This window comes from Tamandua tetradactyla, chromosome 2, assembly GCF_023851605.1.
Source record: "Tamandua tetradactyla isolate mTamTet1 chromosome 2, mTamTet1.pri, whole genome shotgun sequence".
Taxonomy (NCBI): domain Eukaryota; kingdom Metazoa; phylum Chordata; class Mammalia; order Pilosa; family Myrmecophagidae; genus Tamandua; species Tamandua tetradactyla.
Genome location: NC_135328.1, coordinates 174,503,969 through 174,529,510, shown reverse-complemented (window position 1 = coordinate 174,529,510; position 25,542 = coordinate 174,503,969). Strand labels below are relative to the sequence as shown.

General features: G+C 33.0%; 1 protein-coding gene across 8 annotated transcripts in view; it reads right to left on the bottom strand.

The window, feature by feature from the left end:
* SPATA6 (spermatogenesis associated 6) overlaps window positions 1-25,542 on the bottom strand; it is a 211,618-nt gene that overhangs the window by 86,053 nt on the left and 100,023 nt on the right. For 5 of the 8 annotated variants that reach the window (XM_077149739.1, XM_077149740.1, XM_077149735.1 and 2 more), the window contains 6 exons: window positions 24,800-24,924; window positions 13,217-13,297; window positions 9,867-9,944; window positions 9,216-9,275; window positions 7,702-7,995; window positions 4,250-4,337 (listed from right to left, as the gene is read on the bottom strand). In XM_077149739.1, coding sequence (XP_077005854.1) covers window positions 4,250-4,337; window positions 7,702-7,995; window positions 9,216-9,275; window positions 9,867-9,944; window positions 13,217-13,297; window positions 24,800-24,924 — 726 coding nt within the window. The remainder of the gene's footprint in view (window positions 1-4,249; window positions 4,338-7,701; window positions 7,996-9,215; window positions 9,276-9,866; window positions 9,945-13,216; window positions 13,298-24,799; window positions 24,925-25,542) is intronic. The other 3 variants (XM_077149737.1, XM_077149738.1, XM_077149741.1) reach the window with 3 other exon arrangements.

Here is a 25,542-nt window from a genome sequence, read left to right as displayed (position 1 = left end):
TTCAAAATTAAAAATAAAAATCCAAGCCCAATTCCTCTTACTTGTGAATAAGTCTAACATACAGCAGGGCCACAAGTAGAAGAAATAAAAGAATAAGAGGGACATATTAGGCCTAATTTTTCAAATATGCTGATTTTGAAAATTAGGATAACAATTTTGAAAATTGGCACATATCTTTCTGACAGTGCAACATGTCAGTATGATAAAATGCTGGTATGTCTTTCACTTTTCACAAACCACTTTGAACTTTACCCTAATCCTACAGTTTTATAATTCTCTTTGATTTTTACAAAATAAGATGTAACTTTGAGGCTTCTTAATGTTCACATTTAATTACTCATCCAAAAAATATTAGACAGTAACTATAGCAAATGTAAGAGATAAAGGAGATAAAAGGCATGGGTATGGTCGTGAAGTACTTACAATCTACTTCAGGTAAGTTATAAAAAATTGAATAACAGTAGATAAAAGAAAAGGCTAAAAGCAAGAATGGTATAGGTAATCACTCAAGGTTGAAGGCATTCAGGTAAAACTTCCTAAAGGAGGGAGAACTTGAGGTAGGCCTTAAAGAATGGGTCACACTTAAGAAAAGGATGAAAAAGGAAAAAAGGAAGAGCTAGTTCAGACCTTACGTATGTGATCTTGAACAACAAACTATTTCTTTAAACCTCAGTTTCCCTCATCTGTAAAATGGAGATAGATAATACTATCTAAGCTTCATGAGGTTGTTGTGTAAGTACTTAGACTAGTGGCCAGCAGAAAACACACATTCAGTAAATGTTAACTGTTATTCCTTTCCCCCAATAAACTCATAAAATAGGTAAGACTATTGTTTCTCATTTAGATATCAGGAAGGTGACTTCCTATTGAGTCTTAAGTGATAGAACGAGGCCTCTAATTAGCTCAGTGTTACTTCCATTAATATGAAAGTAGAAGATTTTGTTATTATAAAACAAAAGCAGGGGAGAATAAAAATGTTCTTCAGTTTCAAAAACGGCATCAGATTATGTATTAGCCAAATGGATGTAAAATATATTCAAATTTTCAAATGCCAAGTGGTGACTAACAGTACTGCTTAAAAATGAAATGTGGCAGTCATCAAAATGTTTCCTTAGCAACAATCTAATATAGAAACTAAGATACATTTTGCACCAAAGTCACCATTCATCTGGGACTAGTCTGATAACTAAAGCCTCTGCTTTCCAATGCTGACCCTCACCCACAGGCAGTTTCCTAAAAAGTTAAATATAAATTTACCATATGTCTCAGCAATTCCATTCCTACAAAAGAGAAATGAAAACATCTATCTACACAGACTTCAACTGAAATGTTCATGGCAGCATTATTCATTACAGCCAAAGAGGGGAAACAATCCAAATGTCCATCAAGTAGTAAACAGACAAAGAAAATGTATATCCAATACACAATAGAATAATATTCAACAACAAAAAGGAAAAAACTACTGCTACAAGCTACAACAAGGGTGAACCTCAAAAACGTGTGAAGTGAAAACAGAAGAAGCAAAATACCAAAACTGTATAATTCCCTTTATGTGAAAAATCCAAAAAGACAAATCTATGGAAATACAAACTAGATTAGGGCTGGATGTGGGAATATGGATTGAATGCAAATGAGTAGCGGGGACCTTTATAGGGTGATGGAAATGCTTTAAAATTGGATAGTGGTAGTGATTTTGCAACAATATAGATTAATTAAAAATCATTTAATTGTACATTTTAAAAAGACAAATTTTATGGCATGTAACTTATACCTCAATGAAATTATTAAAAACATCTACTAAAATATAAAGAGAAATGAAGGAACTCAAAGAAATAACACTCTTCAGTTGCTAATGATCTGTAAAACAAGAAATCCAAAGAGAAGCACACATTAAATGAAAAGTTAGACAAATGAGATATTTTGTTAATTAGTATGTAGATGGTGACTATATCCCATTTTATTCAGAAAACTAAAATTTTACTATCTGTAGCTGTTTATTCAAGATATGAGATAGGAGAACTTGAAACGTTATTTCCAATTAATTTATTTTACTTTGCAACAATAACCATCAAACAAAGGGATTAGTGGAAGCTAAAAAGATTACAATCTCATTTATAAAGGACACTCATAAAAGAATCTTTAAATGAAGAGAATAATAGAAGCCTTCTCCAAGAAGGGAGACAGAATTGAACATCTATTCCTAAATTGCTAAAAAAAATTTAAAAAGGGGCCAAGACGAAATCTATGATTTCCGTTTCAAAGTACACAGGTGTTTGGATTAAGGTTTTAGGCATTCTTCTGTAACAGGACACACTGAATTTCTTCAAAAAGTCTGCACAAGTTAAAATTAGAATTATATACTCTATAACTCCAGAAAAAGGTCACTACAATTAGAGAGAAGAGAAGAGAAAAACTGTTCCAACTAATAAATGTGAAAGTCATAACAGAGTTTTTAAAAATCATTATTTGTTAACCATCACAGTAATAAATAGTATCAGGCAAAAATTAGCAATGAATGCTAAAAGAGTTAAAGTTGAGCCTCAAAGTATCCCCCCTTAATTACCAATGAAACTGGCATCTTAATGATAGAGAGACTCAGCAGACACCATCGTAACCAACAGAGCAAAATTCATCTAATCACAAGGAAAAATCAAACATACCTAATTTGAGGGACATTCTACAAAATAACTGGTCTGTACTCTTCAAAAATTATTAATGTCATGAAATACAAACGAAGACTAAGGAATCAGATTAAAGAACTCTAAAGAGACATGACAAGAGAATGCCATATATGATCTAGAATTTTTTTTTTACTATAATAGATATTAGTAGGACAATTGAAAAATATGCTTTAGGTTTACAAATTAGTTAATAGTACTATATCATTTTAATTTCCTGCTTTTGAAAGCTTTACTTTTAGGAAATTTACACCGAAGTATTCAGGAGAAAAGGAGCATCCTAACTATAACTGAGTTTCAAACAGTTTCAAAAAACTTTATACACAGACATACATACAAGACAAAGAAGGGAAAGGAGGGGAAGAGAGAAAAAGGGACAAAGAAAGGAAGAAGGAAAAGAAAAAAAAAGTGGATTCTGAGGGAATGATATAAAGGTATTCTTTGTATTATTGCAACTTTTTTGTAAATCTGAAATTACGTCAAAATCAAAAATTAAAGAAGAAAAGCAATGCAATATTGACCTCTCTTGTCATACCTCTACGTAGACAGCTGGGTCTACCTTTGATTAAAATTTATGGAAAATTATAACAGTTCTGCTGCCAAATATATAATTCTAAAGAGAAATCTGATACTTAGGTGCATTCCAAAAAATCTTCTAAAGAAATATTGTTCTAGTTTGCTAGCTGCTGGAATGCAACACACCAGAGATGGATTGGCTTTTAATAAAAGGGAATTTATTTTGTTGGTTCTTCCGAGGAAAGGCAGCTAACTTTCCACTGAGGTTCTTTCTTACGTGGAAGGCACAAGATGGTCTCTGCTGGTCTTCTCTCCAGGCCCCTGGGTTCCAACAACTTTCCCCGGGGTGACTTCTTTCTGCATCTCCAAAGGCCTGGGCTGAGCTGCTAGTGCTGAGATGAGGAATGCCGAGCTGCTTGGCAGTGCTACATTGCAATCTCCCATTTAAGCACCAGCCAATTAAGTCAAACATCACTCATTGCAGCAGACACGCCTCCTAGCTGACTGCAGATGTAATTGGCAACAGATGAGGTTCACGCACCATTGGCTTATGTCCTCAGCAACAAGACTAGGTATGCTCACCTGGCCAAGTTGACAACTGAATCTAACTAACACAAATATCTATATTGAAGTTATTTTCTAAAGTCTGCTAAATAGAACTAGACAATAAATGTTAAGATTAGAAAATGGTCCCATGATCAAATAGGCTTTAAAAATGTTGAGAAAAACAAAATTAATCAAATCTGTTTTATTTGTTCTAATAAAAGTACAAATAAAATATGTACTTTGAATCTCAAAGAGGGAAATGGTTCATAGCAGTCTTTAATATACTAACAAGTATGAATCTCAAAGAAGGAGATGGTTTATAGCAGCACAGAAATTCTATTATTTTGAGAGTATCTGTATCAGGGTATCTTCTAAATTGTAAAATTTTATACTATAATGATGTGATCTAATAATACAACAAAGATTATTTTGTTCATAAATGTTCCAAGTTAATGGCTTGATGTGGCCAAGATAACAAAAGCAATGAAAACAGATAACTTCTAGCTTACCATTGTGCATCCTGGACCATCCATCTCTTTCACAATCTCTGCCAGAAGATCCACAAAAAGCATCAGCCCGGGGACTCGGGGGATCAACCTAGAGGAAACATAATTCCTGTTAAATGTTTAAATGTTCCCAGACTTTCAATCTCATGGCATCAATACAAGTTTAAATGTTCCTAGTCTTTCCATCTCACAGCATCAAGAAAGCAAAAGCGTACACAGACTACATATCATCAGCTTAATGCAATGATGCCTACGTGGGTTAGGGTCAGACATGTCCCAAAGTCAGAGCTTAGTAAAGTATTCTGCTGTTTGTTTTTAAGAAAATTTAAAGTCAAACTCTAGAACTTTTAAATTATATATTTGTATTTACTTTAAAATAGATTTTCAGTCAAAATGTCCATTATCATAATGGCTCATCTGTTTTCCATAATTAAAAAAAAAAACACAAAACAATCTACTTTGCCATAGTTAAAAAACAAGTTTTGCTATTTGCTACTTCTCTTCATAGCATGCAGATTTTGAATTCAAAGACAGTATCCCTATATGACTACACTCAGAGCCCAGCATGCTGAATGTTTCATAGATTGAAGATAACATTCAACCAAGATTTCTAACCAAAAATTTAAAAAGTCAGGGTGATACTTCTATGTAAAAAGAATATTTCTATCCATAAAAATTTAAAAATTTTTTAAAAGTTTGTGCTTGAAAAGACACTAACCAAGAGAATGCAAAGACAACTCAAAGAGTAGAAAAAAATGTTTGCAAATCACATACATACAGAGCTCTTACAAACAAGACAAACTCAACTAAAAAACTGGACATAGTACTTGAATAACCATTTCTACAAACTTCTACAAAAGAAGATCTACAAATCACAAACAAGTGCATGAAAAGATGTTTAACATCACTAGTCATTAGGTAAGTGAATATCAAAACTAAGTGAGATACCACTTCATAACCACTAGGATGGCTATAAAAATAAATAAATAATAACCACAGAAAATAACAAGTATTGACTAGGATGTGGTAAAATTGGAACTCTCATGCATAGCTGTCAGGAATGTAAAATGGTACAACCACTATAGAAAACAGTTTGGCAAGTTCTCAATAAGTTAAAAATAGAATTATCTTATAACCCACAACTCATTCTAGATAGATACCCAAATTCTAGGTATACGCCCCAAATAATTTAAAACAGGTGTTCAGTTAAAAATTTCTACATGAATGTTCATATCAGTGCTATTCACAATAGCCAAAAGATCAAACCAACCCAAATACCCATCAACTGATGAAAGGATAAACAAATGTGGTATATCTTTAAAATTTAATATTATTTAGACATTAAAAGGAATGAAGTTCTGATACATGCTACAACATGTACAAACTTTGAAACATTATGCTAAGTAAGAGAAACCAGACAAAAATGGTCATGTATTATATGATTCCATTTATATGAAATATCCAGAATACATAAATCCATAGAGAAAGTAGATTAGTGGTTGTTAGGGGTTGGAAGTGGGAGGGAACGGAATATGATGCCATTAATGAGTAGCAGTTTCCTTTTGGGGTAATGAAAAATTCTGGAGCTAGATGATGGTAGCACATACTATTCTGCATAAAAGAAAAAGAAAATTCTACTTAACTCTTCTAGGACACTATGCCAGTTTGTTTGGAAGCACGCCAGCTGATTTACTGAAATGTTTCTTAATTTTTAGGATTACTTTTCATACTATGTAAAACTAAAATGATACTCATAAAAGTGTTAACTTTTTACATATGCATTTATCAGGTTAAAACTTTGTTTGGTTACTGATTTGCTAAGTGATTTTAAGAATCCTGAAATGGCTGTGGAAAAAAGACATCAATATTTATAAATAAATTGAAAAATTCAGTTTCTTATACAATAAAAGTAAGAAATTTTCCAACTACAGACTGAGAAGTATGCATTTCTGTTTATTAAAAAGCTAGGGGGAAACATTTAAGTAGAGATTTCAATGTTTATACTAAGAAATATTAGAGTTATTCCATTTTAAACACTGACATGAAAAATAATATAAATATTTAAGAACAGTTATTTCTTGAACAATATTTATGTGACTCTCAAAATTTTCCTGGTTATCACTGTATGTAGTTACTTAAATTAAAAGCTACTATTCCTTGAAACTGAAGTTTAGTATGTTCTTTTCAATTTAATTTGTAATAGTGAGTAGACATAAAATTAAAGGCATTCTAAAACTACCATCAAAAAAGCAAGTAAACATTATCTGGACATTGTTCAAATAAAAAAAAAAAATGGACCAAAACCCATAATCAAATTCTATAAGAAATAAGACAAATGTGGTTAAAATAATGTCAATAAAGTATCAGCATTTCTAAGTACCTATTACACTATAAATTTTCTTTTTTAAACGATCTACTACTTCAGTTTAAAAGAATAAAGGAGTCATAGTCAAACATAAAGAGGGAATGAAATGTTGTTTAAAGCACATCTAAATTTTTTTAAAAGGTATCACAAAGAAAAATCTGAATTTCCAGATGATATACATTTAAAATCTATTAGACCACCAAAGGAGCATAATGTACATGCTAGGGAAAATGAATTAGAAACATTAACGTCAGAAACAGTTTTATGGATATCCAAAAGTTTTTGCTTCTATAAGCACTTGAATCTTGAGGTTATTTACTAAAGTTTTCATTTTTCTATTGATTTGTAAGGTTTTATAAAAGAATAAAAAGAAATTGATTTTAAGGTAAAAATATTTTATAAAAACATTCAGGAAACTAGGAAGGATCTGAGAAAATCTTGTTTTAAAATTTCTGATTATGGACCCTTACAGTTACCCAAAGTCTATTTGGCTATCATATGGAAACAAGCTCTAAACTTATCTATATTAAAAGCAGGCTTCTGTGTAGAAAAATTAGAACTATACTACCCTTAAGATAACTTTACCTTCAAAGGCCTTCCACTTGCCATAAAAAAAATTTATTTGCTTCAAAATCCATCATAAAAGCTTATCCAAGCGACATAATTTCAAAGGAGATTTACTTTCCATGATAATTTTTTAAAAGGAGGATGGAGAGTGGGAATTCTTTCTTTTCATAAAGAACACTTGGTTTTCTTTTAAAACCCTACTTCTGCCATTTTAGTTCTAATGGCAATTATGTGCAAGTTCAATTGGTTGAGTTATTATGCTGTCCACTATATATTAAGAAAGGAAATGGGTATTTAGAGGATTTAAACATGGCATTCATAATGGAGCTTGATCTCTCTCATGTTTAAAGACTGACAAGTATGTTCTTTTATTCTAAGCTAATTTCCCTTTTTAGATTATAGTAGGCTAACAGTTCAGGAAAGAATATTAATATAAGCTAGTAGTTGAAAGAAGCTTAAAATAATATTTTGATAGGAAAAGATTTAATTCCATTTCAAATGGAAATGCCAAGAGAACACATACATGTCTAATCACGAATGGAGGTTTATCAGTTTCTTTTTTGAATTCATATGGTCCCAGATTTAAATGGGCCAGCCGCCGCCTGGTGTCTTCAGATAGCTCACACATCCGTCTTTTTGTGTAGGGAGATGGAGAGTGTGATTTTGAAGAAATTGTAGGCTGTTCGTAGGTTTTTGCATTTATGCAATATTTATTTCTCTCAGGTGACTTGGATTTTTTCTTTTGTGATCTTGATGTTCTGCTTTGCAGTCTGCCATGTGATTTTTCAACTGGAGTCGAATGGTATAGAAATTTATCCTGAATAACAACAACAAAAATTAACTCGGGAAAAAGATATGCATTTTTAAATCCACAGAAGAAAAACTTTAAAAGTAACTAAGACATTACCAAAACATTCTAATTGTTCCAAATAGAAACTCTGTACATTTTACACCTATATTCTATTCCCACTCCATCCCCTGGTAACTTATATTCTAGATTCTAACTCTGAGTTTGCTTATTTTAATTATTTCTTATCAGTGAGATCACACAATATTTGTCCTTTTGTGTCTGGCTTATTTCACCCAAAATGATGTCTTCAAGGTAACACAATATTGTGAACATAATTCACAGCACTGAAACATACATGTGAACATGTTAAGAAGGGGGAAATGTTGGGTGTATATTGGGTAAAGGATAAAATGTTTTTTAAAAATCTATGAAAATGTACCACACAGTGAACCCTAAGTTAAACCATGGACTATGGTTAATAGCACAATTATGAAAATGTGCTTTTGTCAATTTAACAAATGTACCACAACAGTGCAAGGTATTAAATAATAGGATGGTATATGGGAAACCTGTATTTTATGCAGGATTTTCTGTAAACCTACAACTTCTCTAATAAAACAGAAAAAGGAAACTAAGATACAAAAATCTATTGAAGTCTGATGGTCTAGCTTCTACTATCTGAAGATTCTGGGAGAAGTCAAGTTCACGTTTTCTTAGATAGCTCCTCATCTAATCGTAAATAATGTTTACTGTATGAAACTTCTAAGTCTAACAAACATTTTATGAAAATGTTAAATAATTTAAAACATCTTAGATACAAAGAAAAATTATTTTTCAGTATATTAAAATATTCCAGCAAATATTGGATTATTCTTTATATTTGAGTATTCAGATAATTGGCCATATAATTTAAAAGGACTTTGTTTTGTTTAACAATGCTAAAAATTCACATCTAGGTCATTATGAAATCTTTATGAAGCAAACTGTAAAAATAAATTTCATTCATTCTATGATTGTTAATACACAAGCAACATGAGAATCTGAAGAACAACTTCATACGTATTTTCATGAAATGTATTATTTGGATTAGACAAGGCCATTAGGATTTTAACGTACCATCTAAACTACAACTTTACCATTCAATGACAGAAAACCACGTCTTAATTCTAGTCTTACATATACATATATATATATATGTATATATATATATATTTTCTTTTGGCATGGGCAGGCTCCCGGAAACGAACCTGAGTCTCTGGCACGGCAGACGAGAACTCTGTCACTGAGCCACAGTTGCCTGCCCTGGTCTTATGTTTTTAATAAAAGTAAAAAAGAAAAGAAAAGTATAAAAGACATGTTAAAAACCATAATGGCTGGTATTCAATCTTCCAGTAAAACTGGTTAGCAGTCCAAAATTTTGAAGGTAAAAAACCCCACAAATTTTATATTACTAATTTTGTGTTATTGGGATAACATTTTATTCAAATAGTCTCTGCCTTATAAATGCCTTCAAAATGGGATTATAAATAAAAATATATAATATCTCTTCATACATAACTCAGAACTGAAAGAAGCCTTTCAGTATTAGGAAAATTGGCCTGTGAATCTCAGAATGTACTCCTGACAATCACTTATAAAAAATACGAATCCAACCTCCCCTCTCTCATTTACCAAACTGCCACCCTCATTTGCTAACGGTATCTATTCTAAGAAAATAAAATAAAAATGTGAAATAGAAGGGAGAAGAATTAAATATTTCTACCGTAAACAGGAGATAAAATACATTTTCCTAACTGAAAAAAATAAGTCCATGGGTTTCATACAGACCAGCAACAACAGAATATTTCATCATCTTTCTTCTCCTTTAACTTTTGATATGTTTCTGGACCTTCTCTCACCTTATTCAATGACTTAACATGTAGTTCAAATGTTTCCTCTCCCCCTGATCCCATTTCATCCATCTCTGTGACATCACACTGGCTCACAAAAGCAAAGAATGTTAGGTCACAGCAAGGATCTTGGAGGTTAATGAAAACATTCAAGCAACGAATCTAAGACCTTAGAGTTTCTATCTCCTACTTTAATTATCTTTTTCTACTTTATCTTAGATCTCATCATTATGCAGATCTATTTCACCTCAAACTCTGAAAAATTCTGACTCACTTACAACCTCCTTCCCGCAACATATTTCTTTTATTCTCACTGAAACTGTTACTTTCCTCAACATCTTTTATATTTACTGAATCTATTAGTTTCTTCAACATACTTCTTTTACCTTCACTGAATCTGTTACTTGTCCTCCTCACATCCTAAGTCCCCAGTCCTTCAAACATTTTAAATTTCTTTTACCTCTAGACCCAGCTGAACTCATAATCATCCATATTAGCAATGCTGTAAACTTCCTTCTCACATACCCACCCCAGTAATACAAAACCTTAAGGAACTAACTCTTATCTGTCCCCACTGCAGATTTTGAGTGCTATACACTACCAGAATAAGTCAAACTGTGCAGCATCTACTACAATCGTATTTTGTCTAACACACTCAATTCTTAATGTATCCTTGTTAATGCCCAATTAAACTTAAAATAACAGCTGTGGTATACTGTTTACAAAATGGTTGCTATAATTTCCCTTCCTGTATCTACATTCTTACAATGAGTTCTCCTTCCAAAATGATTCTAGGCTTGGCTATGTGATTTGTTTTGGCCAAGAGGATAGTAGTACATATGCCACAAGCAGAGACTGAAAAATACTTGACCTCTCTTACTCTGTAGACCCTTCTGCCACCATGTGAATAATCCCAAATTAGCCTGTTGCATGATGAGAATCTTGTGGACATGGCCCCAGCTGAAATCAAGCGAATGACCAGAACTATAACCCCACCTCCTCAACCAAGAAGTCTGCCAACTGCCAGACATGTCAGTGAAACCATCCAAGATCCTTCAGGCCCAGTCTAGTCACTCAAGATCAAAGAACCACCTAGCCAACCCACAGGACTGTGAGACACATTTACTGTTTGAAGTCACTAAATTCATGTATGGTTTGTTACACAGCAAAAGCTACCTGATACAACAGATTAGCAAAATGTTATGTTAGTATCATTACTATTGATGAATAATTAGGAATTCCATTTTGCAATAGGCAAAAATAATAATTGAGTTTAAAAGCAAACTAGTTTTATTCCAGAAAACTGCAAAACTTTGGTTAAATTTTTAGTCGATTCAATTTGTGACAAATATCCAATCTGAAAAAGTATCAAAAGTAATGAAGATCATCACTGGTATTTGTAAACCTGAATAATTTTATAAAGTTTATTTCAAACACTTCTCTCAAAAATAAAAATACTTTGTTTTATTCTTAAATTTGAACCCAAAAATGGTTCTTTATAGCCAATATACTTTTAACTATAACTAATATTCACTAAGAAAAAAGTGATTTCTTTCTTTTTCAAATAAGGACATGGACTGTTTAATATCTGGAATTTTAACATAAAATATATATTTTGCTGTGCCTACCAGATAATATTTTCTACCTTATACTTCACCTGTTGTCTCCTATCCCTCCCCAAATTATTTAAATTTTAAAAAATAATAAAAATAACCTTACCCAACCAGACATCCTGCTTATAAAGGTAACAGCTGCAAAGGTCACTGATTATATATTATATATATTCCAGGCACTTTGCATATATTCTCTCATTTAATCTTCACAACAGCTTTATGAAGTAACACAATTATTACATCGGTTTCAAAGATGAAGAAACCGAAGCTAAGAAATTTAAAGACTTTCCCAAGGTCAAGTTGCAATTAGAGATAGAATTTAAACCCAGACCTGTATGATTCTAAAGTGTATTTTCTCAACCATTATTTGATCCTAAAGCTTATTCTCTTACATTTCTGTTCAATAAAGAATAAATGGCAGAATACTGAAATACCCAGTTTAAAAAAAGAAGTGAAGGAGTCCTGCCAAAATTTTACATAGGAAAATGTCAGTTCATTAGTACAATGAACTACTAATGGGGTGATAGTTTTACATTTATAAAGGGCTCTTTCATCAAGCTATACACTTAAGAATGTGCGCACTTTTCTCTATGTATGCTATACTTCAGATTAAAAGTTGATAACAAAAAAGAATTTCTCCACCCATCCATTAAAAGGGCATACACCAGTACAGAGAGAAAAAAAATGTCTGGGGCCATTTGCAAACAATTTACAAATGTTTACAGTGTACATCTCAAAAACAAGTAACATACCTTCACTGAGCAGGCATTGGTTGTTAGATCTCTAAAAGTTGTGTTTCAACTTACATTTAAAAGATAAATAAGTATAGCCTGACTCTCAAATACCAAATATATTGCTAAACAATATAAGAGTGATCCCTTCAATAATGCTGCAACTGTATTTTACCTTCTTAGCTTAAGTCGAGGTTATCATCTTCAGCAAATTTAATCTAAAGATGATAATACAGTAAATTAACATTCCAATCCATTCATGAAAGGCCCACGTCTGGTATTTTGGGGCCTCCAGGTCTTATACATTACTGACTCTTCATCACAGACAAGTCACAATGCAGCTGCACAGGAGTGATGCCTAGACAACCTACAACCTATGGACAAGGTAATAAAGTGATCCTGGAGACTTAGAAGTTAGACCAGAATGGAATATTAGACCCAGTTATCTCAGATTAAGACAGGCAGTTTTCACAAACATGAAGATACTAAATCTGGAGTTTCCAAGCTTCCTTTGATCTGACAGTACCAGTATGGCCACCAAACAGAGCACCAATTCCTTAGGAACTAAAGAGTCAAGAAACTGCATTCACTGAACTCCAATATCCAAGTCCGAAAACTTCTGATCACATTTGCTAAAAATCTATCTTTTGTACTTTTTACAGTTAACTTTAACTTTTATAAGATTTATAGAAGCCTCCAATCTAGTTCCTTGAAAGAATTCTTGATCCCAATATTTTCCTGGCAGCTTGATTTCTTGCATTAAAAAAATCGATGAAGTAGGGAAAATAATATTATAGCATCTTCTATCATGTACCGAAGCTTTTTACTCTCATATTTGTTAAGATGTAACCAAACTATCAAATACCTATGAAAATCATTTTACTTAAACTGAAGATTGGCAAAAAAAAAAAAAGGAAAGAGCTACAGCCAAAAGAGAAGAACAATGTTTGCTAAATGAATATAAATAGGAACAAATAAATTAAACCATTAACTATTTTAAATAAATTATTTTAACCTGAGTGCGGCACTTCCTTGAACTTATCAGACATTCAGTAATCACTGAGGTTGTAGAAAATTCCAGCTTTGGAGCGATTCCCTAAGGGGGAAAAAAGGGACATTATTAGATACCTCCATTTCATGAGATAATTACTAGTAATGAAAATAAAACCTTATTAAAGTCAAAATAGTAATGCTAAATGTTAGCAAGAAACAATTTCATTGCTGATGATTCACTTCTTGATGACTATATTATTTTTATGGAATAATTAATAGATTTTTTTTCATTTTCATGTATCTCCCTGTCAATTTTTTCTTAAGATGTTTAACCTATCATATAATATTATAACCATAAAAGTATTAAAATACTCAATGACTCTCAACTCTCTATATTTTTACAACTTAATATATATGTAACTGCATAATCAAGAAATACTTTGGATAGCCTCCTCATGCTAAAAAAGAAAAAAAAATCACAGGTCCAAGGTATGCAGTTCCTAAAAAGAGGGAGAAAAGGGTCTCTACCAATTTCTTCAACATTATTCCAGAAGATAATGTAGTTTACATTCATATGCATGAAAAAAATCAGGTTTCCATTTACAGCAATATTTCAATCAGCAACTTAAATGCTATTCTGAGATAACTAAAAGCAAACAGCAAAATTCAAGGGAGGGTGGGCCGCGGTGGCTCAGCGGGCAAAGTGCTTGCCTGCTATGCCGGAGGACCTCGGTTCGATTCCCGGCCCCAGCCCATGTAACAAAAACGGAGAAACAGAATACAATAAAACAAGAAAATGTTTAAAAAATGTTTCCCTTTCTTCCTTCTATCCTTCCTTCCTTCTCTCTGTCTTTCCTTTAAAAAAAAAAAAAAAAAAAAAAAAAAAATTCAAGGGACAGTAGCAAAGTCCCTCAGAAAATATTTAGAGCATACAAGTTCGGCATTCTCCATAACACCAAAGGATATCATCTGTAGCAGCACAGCTTTACGGTAATATAGTAAAAGCCAGACATTCACCAAAGGTGTCTATATTTGGCCTCTACTAACCCAGTGTTTGATGTACAGATTTACAATAAAATAATAATTAATAAAATAAAAATTTAATTAGTTGTCCAAGAATTAATTGTACTATTGTTTTTCTGCAAACATGTCTTTTATTAATGATGTCTTCTATGCCTGTATGTTAGTTATCTATCACTTAATATAACATTGTACCCCAAAACTTAGCAGCTTAAAACATAAGTAAACATTTATTATCTCATATAACTTCCGTGAGTCAGAAATCTTGGAGAGGCTTAGCTGGATGGTTCTGCCTCAGCATCTCTCATGAGATTGCAGTCAAGTTACAGTTAGGGCTATGTTCATCAGAGGTTAGACTGGGGCTAGATGATCCACTTCCCAAGAAGGCTCATTCACATGGCTATTAACTGGAGGCCTCAAGTTGCTTGCTAGCTGTTGGTAAGAGAGGCTATCTCATCACCAGAACCTCTCCATAGGGCTGTTTGAGTGTACTCATGACATGGCAGCTAATTCTCGCAAGATGAATGATCCAGGAGCAAAGCAAGGAGAAACCTACAATATATTAAGGATAGCCTACACTCAAAAAGTAGGAATTAGGCTACCTTTTTAATGGAGAAGTATCAAAAAATTTTTGGAAATGTTTTCAAAGCACCAAATTCCACCCTCTGACCACAAACTACTTACATTCTTTAGTAATTTGAGCAATCAAATCAGGCAAAATATACTTATGCTCATCTAACAAAAAGTCATACTTTTACAACTTCAGGTTGAAATTGAGAATTTAGACATCTAAATCAAATCCAAGTAGAAAAGGCTCTTCAGGTCTAGTTCATTAAATGCTGCTCCTAGAATATGGTTCATCATAATCAGAAGAACTTGTCTGCTCCATACATACCCAATGTACACTTGTGAAACAGGCACAGGACAATCACTACAAACACTATTGCTCATAAAGCGAGAAAACAGGAGGCACACAAGAATCACAGGTCCACAACACTTCTGAAATCAAGCCAGGAATATGTTAGAAGTTCCTTGATGAGGAATATGATTATTTCCTCAGAAATGATTATCCATGGTTCTTGGCTCGATGCCCTGGGTACTCAATTTGGTCCTTTGAATCATCATTCTTCTGTAATAAGACTGTGTTTGGACATGCATAGTCTTTTCAATCCTGGATCCTGTCGACAGAATTTTGGGGATCAAAAAGCCTTTGTAATGTCTCTCTCCATTTCAAAATAAGTTGGTGGTATTTCTGCCAATACGATTTGCTTAAAAATTTTTTTTGCATCTCTTGTGAATCTTACTGAAGTTTACTCCTTTAGACAAAAGCCACACCCTTATCTACATTGGGCTTCTGCTGAGATTGCTGGAGGATAATGTCTTTAAGGTTTTAGAAACTCTAAGTTTGAATAAATGATTATCTGAAGCACCATCTTAGATTTTCTGAAGTCTTAATGAAAAATTTTAGTCTCACCCTCAGTTTCACCTTTGGAATGTAATTTCCTGAAAGTGCCCGTAAGTATCTTTGCTTACAAGTCATTTTTTAAATTTAGTATTATTTGATATCTGGAGAGGCTGGGAGTCCTCAGAACCAACATGTTCTGAATCCTTTTTATTTAACAGCCTTTCCTTTTGTGTACCTCATTCTTGTCATATTTTGCCATAAGCAGCAAAAAGAAATCAGGCAGCCCACCTAACACTGTCTAAAAATCTCTTTAGCCATTTCAATAGGCACAGTTTCTACTTTCCACATTACTGAAGGTTACAGTATTGCTAAACTTTCTACCACTACCAAATAACTTTCCAATAATAATCTCTTTATGTTCTTGAAAATGCTCATGACAGTTTCTTCAAGGCTCTTCAAGCTTTCACACTCTCCCAAAGCCCATTCACATGCTGCCCTCTTCATACAGCTAAATGAGTTTCCTTAAACCTAGCAGTTGGCTTCCCCCAGAGTAAGTGATTCAAGAGCAAAAGCAAGGAAGAAGCCACAATGCTTTTAATGACTCAGTCACAAAAGTATAACAATGCCACTTTATCTCCTTATATCTGTTAGAATAACTAAGTATAGCTCATACTTACGTGGAGGTGAATTAGTTCTACCTTCTCAAGAGAGGAATTGCAAAGAATTCGTAGATAGATACACAGTTTGGACTGGCAAATTATCACTTTACCGCTCTCCATATATTGCCAGTCAGTTAGTGTTTTAGTTAATAAACTGCCAAAATGAGATATACCAGTACTGAAACAGCATTTAAAAAGGGGAACTTAATAAGTTACAAGTTTACAGTTCTAATCCTACGAAAATATCCAAACTAAGGCATCTAAGGAAAGATGCCTTAACTCAGGAAGGCTGAGGCATCTAGAAACAGCTCTGTCAGCTGGGAAGTCATGTGGCTGGCATCTGCTGGTCTCTTGCTCCTAGGCTCTGCTGCTTTCAACTTCTGGTCCTGTGAGGGCTCCTCACCTTGCTTCTCCAGGGCTGGCTTTCATCTCCAGGCTTCCCTTAGCTCTCTCCAAGTTCTCGCTCGCTTAACATCTCATGGCAAGTTCTGCTGGGCTCAAAGCATCTCCAAACATCTGTTTCTCTTTTCTCCAAGTGTCAGCATTTGTATTAGCTCTGCTCTGAAGTTTCTGTCATTTCTCATTCTCTCCAAAATGTTTCCTTTTAAAGGATTCCAGTAAACTAATCAAGACCCACCTGGAATGGGTCGAGTCACATCTCCACCTAACAAAAGGTCACACCCACAATTCAGCACACCACATCTCTGTGGAAGATAATCTAATCAAAAGTTTCACATTGCAATGCTGAATCAGGATCAAAACATGGCTTTTCTAGGTTACATAGATTCAAACCAGCACACTTAGTAAACACTCAATTTTTTAGCCATAATTTTGACTGATCTTTCAAACCCCATGTCAAAGGTAAGCCCACTATAAGGTACAAATAATTCATTCAATTTACTCAAGAATAATTTATTGGGTAGGTAACCCAAGTGAGGTATTGGGCTAAGAATTAGGGATTTAAATGTACGAAAGCCACAGACCCTTTTTTATGGAGCTTTAGAGGAGATATCATTATTATCATAACCACCACAATGAACATACCCACAATGATTTCCACTGCCATCATCAAATTGTTAACATTTATTGAGTCCTTTCTATGTGCCAGGTACAGCTCTAACCATTTATGGGATAACACTAATCTGCCCAATAGACCTCTGGTATCTCCAGGTTATAGTGCTTTGCCTAACATCACTCAGCTGGTTGATAATAGTGCCAGGATTGAAATCCAAATGTGGATTGACTCCTTGCCACAGTAAGGGTTCAGGAACCCAGGTCTAAGCTAAGTAAAATTGTTGCATTTAAAGGACAGCCTGGGATTCAGACAGATGAATATACAGAATCATAAGAATTATGACAAAGGGTCTACTGTTGCCTGCCAAGGTAATAAACTTCTCAATTCAGGAGTTTCTTAAATTGGGTGAGCTTATACTTTCATCTTTTTTGACTTCTAGCTATGTGTACCTAAATAAACCATTAAATTTATAATAGCACTGAGTCTTTCACTTGGTAAAAGCACAAATAATATGAAATGCAAAAAGCAGTATTGATTACTACTACACTAAAAAGTCAAAGTCACTGAAGTTCAAGTCACTTAATGCTCGTTATCATAAATAAAATTGAGATTCAAATCCAAGTATGCTGATAGTCTCCAATTTTAACTTCCATATACATAGGATATTTTACAAAAGAAGGTAAAGTTGTAAATATAATACTAAACAAGAATATATGGCAGAATTACATTCATAAAAGTACATTTTTATTAGTCACTCAATAAATATTTATACTAAAAAGCCATCATTATTTTCCAGGTATTATGTAAGCTATGAGATAGTCAGACATTTTCTTTAACAGATCTCTCTTCCTATTCCAGAACTAACTCCCAAAGACAAATTAGATGAGACCAAGATGAGAATAAAAACTATTTCCTATTATTTACATATAATCTTTTTTTTATTTATTGAGCATATTTGGCATATCATAAAATTAACACAATTGTTAACAGATTGATGAGTTTAAAAATCGTTTTAAAACACTTGCATTACCACAAAATGTTCTCTGTGCCCTCCCAGGTTGTAAACACCCACTCCTTCCCCCACTCACAGGGAAGCAATGGTCTACTTTATAACTTTGCCTTTTATAGAAATTATGTAGTCTTATGCATACGATTTCTTTCATTTAGCATGATGGTTTTGAGGTTCATCCATGTTATCCCATGCGTTAGTAGTTTATTCTATTTTATTGTTTAGTAGTTTACCATTGTATAAATATACTACATTTTGCTTGTCCATTCACCAGTGGATAAAGAACTGATGATGAGTCTGTGCAAACCTGAATTTTCATTTGACCTGCATAGATAACTAGAAGTAAAATTACTTGGTTGTGTTATTGACTACATGTTTAAATTTTTAAGAAACTGCCAAACATTTTACAAAGCAGATGTATAAGCTTTTATGTCTACCAGCGGGTTCCAGTTTCTGCACAACCTCTTCAACACTTGGTATTGTCAGTCTTCTGGTTTACAGACCTTCTACTGTGTGTTTGCCAGTATCTCATTGTGCTTTTAAGTTGCACTTTCCTAATCAATAATAATGTTGAGCACCTTCTCACATGTTTATTTGCCATTTATGTATCTTCTTTGCTGAAATGTCTATTCAAATTTAAGGCCATATATTTACTAGTGTTTATCTTTTCGAATTACAGGTTTTTTAATAGATTCTGAATAATCCTTTATCAGATATATGATTTGTAAACTTTTTATCTCATTCATTTTTCTCTCATTTCTCTCATGTCTTTTCATTTTCTTAATGGTGATTTTTGAAGCATAAACATTTTAAATTGGAATGAAGTCAAATTTATCTTTTTTTCTTCTATAAATTATACTTTTGGGATACCTAAGAAATGTATGTCTAACCAAAAATAACAAAAACTGTCTCATGTTTTCTCCTAGAAGTTTCATACCTACAGCGGTTACATTTGAATTTACGATCCATTTGAAGTTAATTTTTGTTTCTTATGAGGTAAGAGTCTTAGTTTATTTTTTTGCACATGGATATCTATTTGTCCCAGCACCACTGAATTACCCCCTTTAATTACCTTCACAACTCTCTCCAAAATCAAATGACTATAAATTTGAGGTTTTATTTCTGGACTGTTCGCTTTGTTCCATTGATCTATTTACTTATCCTTATGCAAGTACCACCTGTCTTGATTATTGTAGCTTTATGGTAAGTTGTGAAATCAGGCAATATACGTCTTTCAATTTTGTTCTTCCTTTTCAAACTGCTTTGGTTATACTAGGTCCTTTAAATTTATATATATAATTTTCAGATTAACTTCCAAATCTGACAAAAACCTGCTGGGATTTTGACAGGGACTGCTTTGAATCTATTAGATCAGTTTTGGAGAGAACTTCCATTTTAAAAATGTTAAGTTATCCAATCTATGAACACAGTATACTCTCCAATTTTTGACTTAATTTCTCTCAGCAATGTTTTGTGGTTTTCAGTGTACACATCGTCTTCTACTTCTTTTATTAAATGTGTTCATCAAATTATATTCTCTTCTATGCTGGCGTAAATGAAACTGTTTTGTTAATGGATTGCTCATTGCTAGAATACAGAAAAAAATGATTTTGTACATTGATCTTGTGTCCTGCAACCTTGCTAAACACATGTGCTATTCTAGTAGTTTTATGTAGCATCCTTAGGATTTTCTACATGTAATATCTATGAATAAAGATGTTGACTTCTTCCTTTCTAATCTATATGCTTTTAATCTCTTCTACTTGCCTTACTCTACTGTTAGAACCTCACTATAAGGTCGAATAGAAGTGGTGAAATATACATTCTTATCTCATTGCCAATCTTAGTGGGAAAGCATTCAGTTCTTTACCATTAAATATGATGGTAGCTATAAGTTTTTTGTAGATGCCCATTATCAGGTTTAGGAAGTTACCTTCTTTAAAATATGAATGGGTGCTGGATTTCGTCAAATGATTATTTTGCATTTAATAAAACAATCATGGTTTTTGTCCTCATACTATTGATAGGATATATTATGCTAACTGATTTTTAGATGTTAAAATAATCCTTGCATTCCTGCGGTAAACCCTACTTGGTCATAGTATAAAGAAATATATGCGTTTTATATGTTACCATTGGATTTACTAATATTTTGTTAAGAATTTTTTAACCTATTTACATGAACAAATCTGTTCTGTACTCTTCTTGTAAAGTCTTTGCTTGCTTATAGTATAGGAATAATAATGGCCTCAAAAAAAAACAAACTTCTTAAAAAATATTGACTCCTCTTCTGTTTGCTGAAAGAGTGTTGTAGGAATAGTATTGGTACTATTTCTTCTTTAGATGTTTGTTTGGGCTGATACCTTTTTTGTGTGTGTGGAGATTTTAAATTATTAATTATATTTCTCTACTTGATACAGCATTTATTCAGATATATTTCTTCTTTTGTTTCAGAATATATCCATTTCACTTAAGTTGTCTAATTAGTTGATACAAAGTTGTTCATACCATTTCTTTACAATATTTTACACTTCTAAACGTTCAGTAGTGAGATCACTTCTTTCATTTCTACTTTTGGTATTTTGTGTCCTATCCTCTTTATTTCTTGATCAGTCTAGTTAAAGTCATCTGTTGTACTGATCTTTTCAAAACACAGATTTTAAGTTTCATTAATTATTTCTAGTTTTTCTGTTTTCTATTTAATTGATTTCATTATAATCTTTACTTCTCTTTCCTTTTATTTATTTGAATTTTATTTGCTTTTCTTTGTCTAGATTCTTGAAATAGAAAATAATACACTCATGATTTTTGAAATCTTTCTTCCTTTCTAACACAGGAATTTAAAGCTATAAATCTTCTTGCATGCATGGATTTAACCACACCATATTCATTTTTATATGTTGTTTGTATTTTCATTCAATTCAAGAGACTCCATAACTTTTCTTCTGATTTCTTCTTTGACCCAGGTGTGATTTAGAAGTTATGTTAATATTCAATTGTTTGTGACTTTCTCACCCTTCTGTTTTTATTATTTAATTCCTTTGTGGTTGGGTTACAGACTTAGTAAGATTTCAAAGCTTTCAAACTTACAGGAACTTTTGTATGGCTTAGCATAGAGTATATCCTGGAGAATGTTCCATATACATTTGAAAAGAATGTATATTCTGCTATTTGGGGGGGGATATTATAAATATATGGGAGAAATTGGTGGAAAATGTTATTAGCATCTTCCACATTCTTAATATTCCGTCTAGTTGATCTATCAATTACTGAGAATATAATATCTCCAATTATAATTATTTACCTAATTCTCCTTTCAATAATGCCATTACTTGCATCATATATGAGGGTCTGTTATTAAGTGCATATATATTTATAATTGCTCTATCTTTAGTATCTATCCTTCTATCATTATAAAGTGTGCCTCTTTTATCTAGTAAAATTCATTTTCTTAAAGCCTATTCTGCCTAATACTGAATATAGCCACACCAGTTCTCTTACGGTTGCTGTTACCATGGTACATAGCTTTTCATCCTTTTTCTTTCAACCTATTTGTGTTTGAATGTAAAGTGTCTCTTGTAGAAAGTATACAATTGGATCTTGTTTTTAATCATATCTGACAATCTCTGCTTTCAGTTGGAATACTTCATCCATTCATATTTAGTATAACTATTGATGGTGGTTGGATTTAAAACTGCCATTTTGTATTCAGTTTATATATGCACCAGGTTTTTTCATTCTTCTATTCTTTCTAGGCTCTCCTGTGTCTACATAGCTTAGCAGTCATCCAATGAACCAGTTAAGAGTACCATCCTCTGCTGATTATCTGTTTGTAGGTGGTGAATTATTTCAAAGCTGCAGCCAGTTCTCCAGCCTCCCTTGGCTTTGACTTTTTGCTGGGTGCTCACTGCCTTCTCTGCATATGCAGGGTTTCCCAGTCAGCCACAAATGTGTGGAGGGCTTATCTCAACCCATTGATTGCTTTATCACTCCTGGCAATTCCTTGTCAACTTTATGGCAGGTTTTCAGTTTACCCCAACTGGAAGTGAAATTGGCCTGGCAGAACTGTATGTAGGGTCCCCTGTTCACTGCCAACTGAATCGGCCACTTTTACCTAGCAAAGCCACTGACATTGTCCCCTTTTCCAAAACTGATTCTGTGCTCTCCAGTGGCAAAGCTGCTGATTTTTCTACCCAGCAACAAACCGAGAAGCTACAGCTCTCACTGATCTGGATACAGGATATAGGAATAGCCCCAGGTGAGAAGGTCAAATACTCTTGCCATTTTTAACCAAAGCTTCAGCAGCTTAGCAGAAGCATAAACACTTCTTAAGCTGACTTTGGGCAGCTTCCAGTGCCCTGAAGTTGTTTGTGAGAATTTTGTCCAGTTTTATACTTGCTTTGTACGGAAAAGGAATTGCTGACTTCTTCACATTACCTTTACCAGAGCCCCACTTTTTATATCCTTTTTTACCTTAGTAATCTAACATCTTCCTTTTATTTATTTATTTATTTTTGTTATATATTTTTCTTAACATCTTCCTTTTATATACAAAAGTAACTCAAGTTAAATGATATCAGATAGATTCTTGTTTATACTCCCTGAGTTTATATTGCCATCTTGCTATAATAAACAATTTTAAATTATTTTAAAGAAACCATAATTGTTAAATCTGATTATCTTTTCACTTTAGATTTGTAGAAAGTTCCTGAAACACTCTTTGAAGACTTCTATGAGTGAAACAACTGGCTAATTGGACACCAAAAATATCCCTAATGAGACATATTTTCAAAGCTATGTAAGTTAGTCAACTCTATACTTTCAGTAAACTGAAATTGCTATTTCTAGAATAGGGCATGTGTTCTAGTTCGTTAGCTGCCAGAATGCAATATACCAGAAATTGAATGACTTTTTAAAAGGGGGATTTAACAAGTTGCTAGTTTACAGTTCTAAGGCCAAGAAAATGTCCCAATTAAAACAAGCCTATAGAAATATCAAATCAAAGGCATCCAGGGAAAGATTCCTTGGCTCAAGAAGGCCAATGAAGTTCAGGGTTTCTCTCTCAAGTGAGAAGGCACATGGTGAACACAGTCAGAGTTTCTCTCTCAGCTGGAAAGGCACATGTCGAGCATGGTGTCATCTGCTAGCTTTCTCTCCTGGCTTTCTGTTTCATGAAGCTCCCAGGGAGGCGTTTTCCTTCTTCATCTCCAAAGGTTGCTGGCTGGTGGACTCTCTGCTTCTCATGGCTATATGTTCTTCTCTGCTCTCTCTGAATCTCCCTTTCTCCAAAATACTTCCTCTTTTATAGGATTCCAGTAAACCAGTCAAGACCCCCTCGAATGGATGGAGACATGTCTCTACCTAATCCAACTTAACCACTCTTGATTGAATTACATCTCCAGGGAAATACCTAATTATAGTTTCAAGTACTGAATAAGAATTAGAAGAAACGGCTGCCTTTACAAAATAGGATTAAGAGTAAAACATGGCTTTTCTAGGGTACATACATCTTTCAAACCAGCACAGCATGTAAAAAAATTAGACCCACAGGATAATTACTTAATTTACCATAATGGCTCACAGATAACTTTACTTTCCTCATTCAGATTACTGTAATATTTTATAAAATTTGTAAAAAATAAAATGTTCCAAATAATGTCAATATTTTCAACTTTTTCAGCACTTACTTTTTCCTCCCCCAAAACAGCAGGGGCTTCTCATAGCCTTTCTGAATGAAAGATTTATTTTCAGGGATGAAAATAATTTTAATTCATCCAACTGAAGTTGAAGGAAGTTGTAGGAAAGGATGGGAAAGTCAGCTGTCATTCAACTTAGCCTTCACTTTTAGGTATATGAATATGTACTTCCATTCCATTACATGAATATATCACAACTAAGCTATCCAAACTCCTACTAATGGACATTTTGTTTCCAGTTTTCACTATTATGAACAATGCTTAAGAAGGCTCTTAGTGTACCAGAGAGAATATGTTTCTAAGATCCCAAAATAGAAACCTAGGAAGTCATAGACTATGAACATCTTTGCCCTTATTAAATAACTCTGAATTGTAGTTGTTTCAATTTACATGGTATAGCAGCTTGTAAGAGTTTCCATTTTTCACACTTTTGATATTGTCATATTTATTAAAATTTGCCAATCATATGGTTGTTTAAATTTGGATTTCCTTAAATGCTAATGAGATGAGCACCTTTTAAAATGCTTGTTGGTCATTCCTTGGAGGAAAGAAAGAAAAAAAGAGCATGAAGAAAAGTCAAAAAAATATAAGGCAAAAGTGATAGTATTAGTTTTGGATGGCAGATGTATGGGTTTTGATAAATTATTGTTATTAATATTTCTGTATATTTGAAATAACATCGTAAAACAATGACGTTTTACACCAAATTAAATGTGAATTAGTCCTTCACATTGTAGTGTTATGTGGTAGTTTCCAATAATGTTTCTGTGTCATAAATTGATTCAGAAAATCAACACTCACTCGAAGACCAGAAATCCTCCTCATGGTAACCTGGCGGTTTGAATCATGGTGTCCAGAAATTTGGTTGGGACCCGGGAACATGAAATCTCTTGTATTTTCATCATATGTAGACAACGTTTCACCCACTACAAGAAAGATATCCTATGATTCAAATTATAACAAAATATTCTATTTAGAAACAAAATTGTTAAGTACAGTACATATTTTTCCTGATGCCTTATTGAAACACCTGATGCCTTATTAAAAATTTCAGGGTCATGTATATTTTTTTCTATGAAAGGAAAATTAAAATAAAGGCATGTTAAGTGGATTAACTCATTTCATTATTCAAAAATGTACTATATACTGCTAATTTATATAAATCAATGATTACCTATGGGTTCCTAGTAAAAAAAAAGTCTTTTAAAAAATATCAAGTGAATAAGACATTTACACATCTAAAACTTAATTACCATCTCTACAACTCTGTCTTTTACATCTACTATTATAAGATATTTGGTTGCATGTTAAAAAAAAATAGACATTTCTAGAATTTGCAACTGCCTGGATTAGTTATATTTGTAATTTTCAGATTATGAGTTCTCCATTTTTCACACAAGACAAATAATTAAGATAGATTTCTTCCAAAACCATACAAATTAACAACAGAAATGAAACTAACCTCTGTATTTTAACACTGTATCTACCAGGGATCTGTAATGTCTACTATGTAGGTAAAGTTTCATTCCCCTCCACTCCAAAAT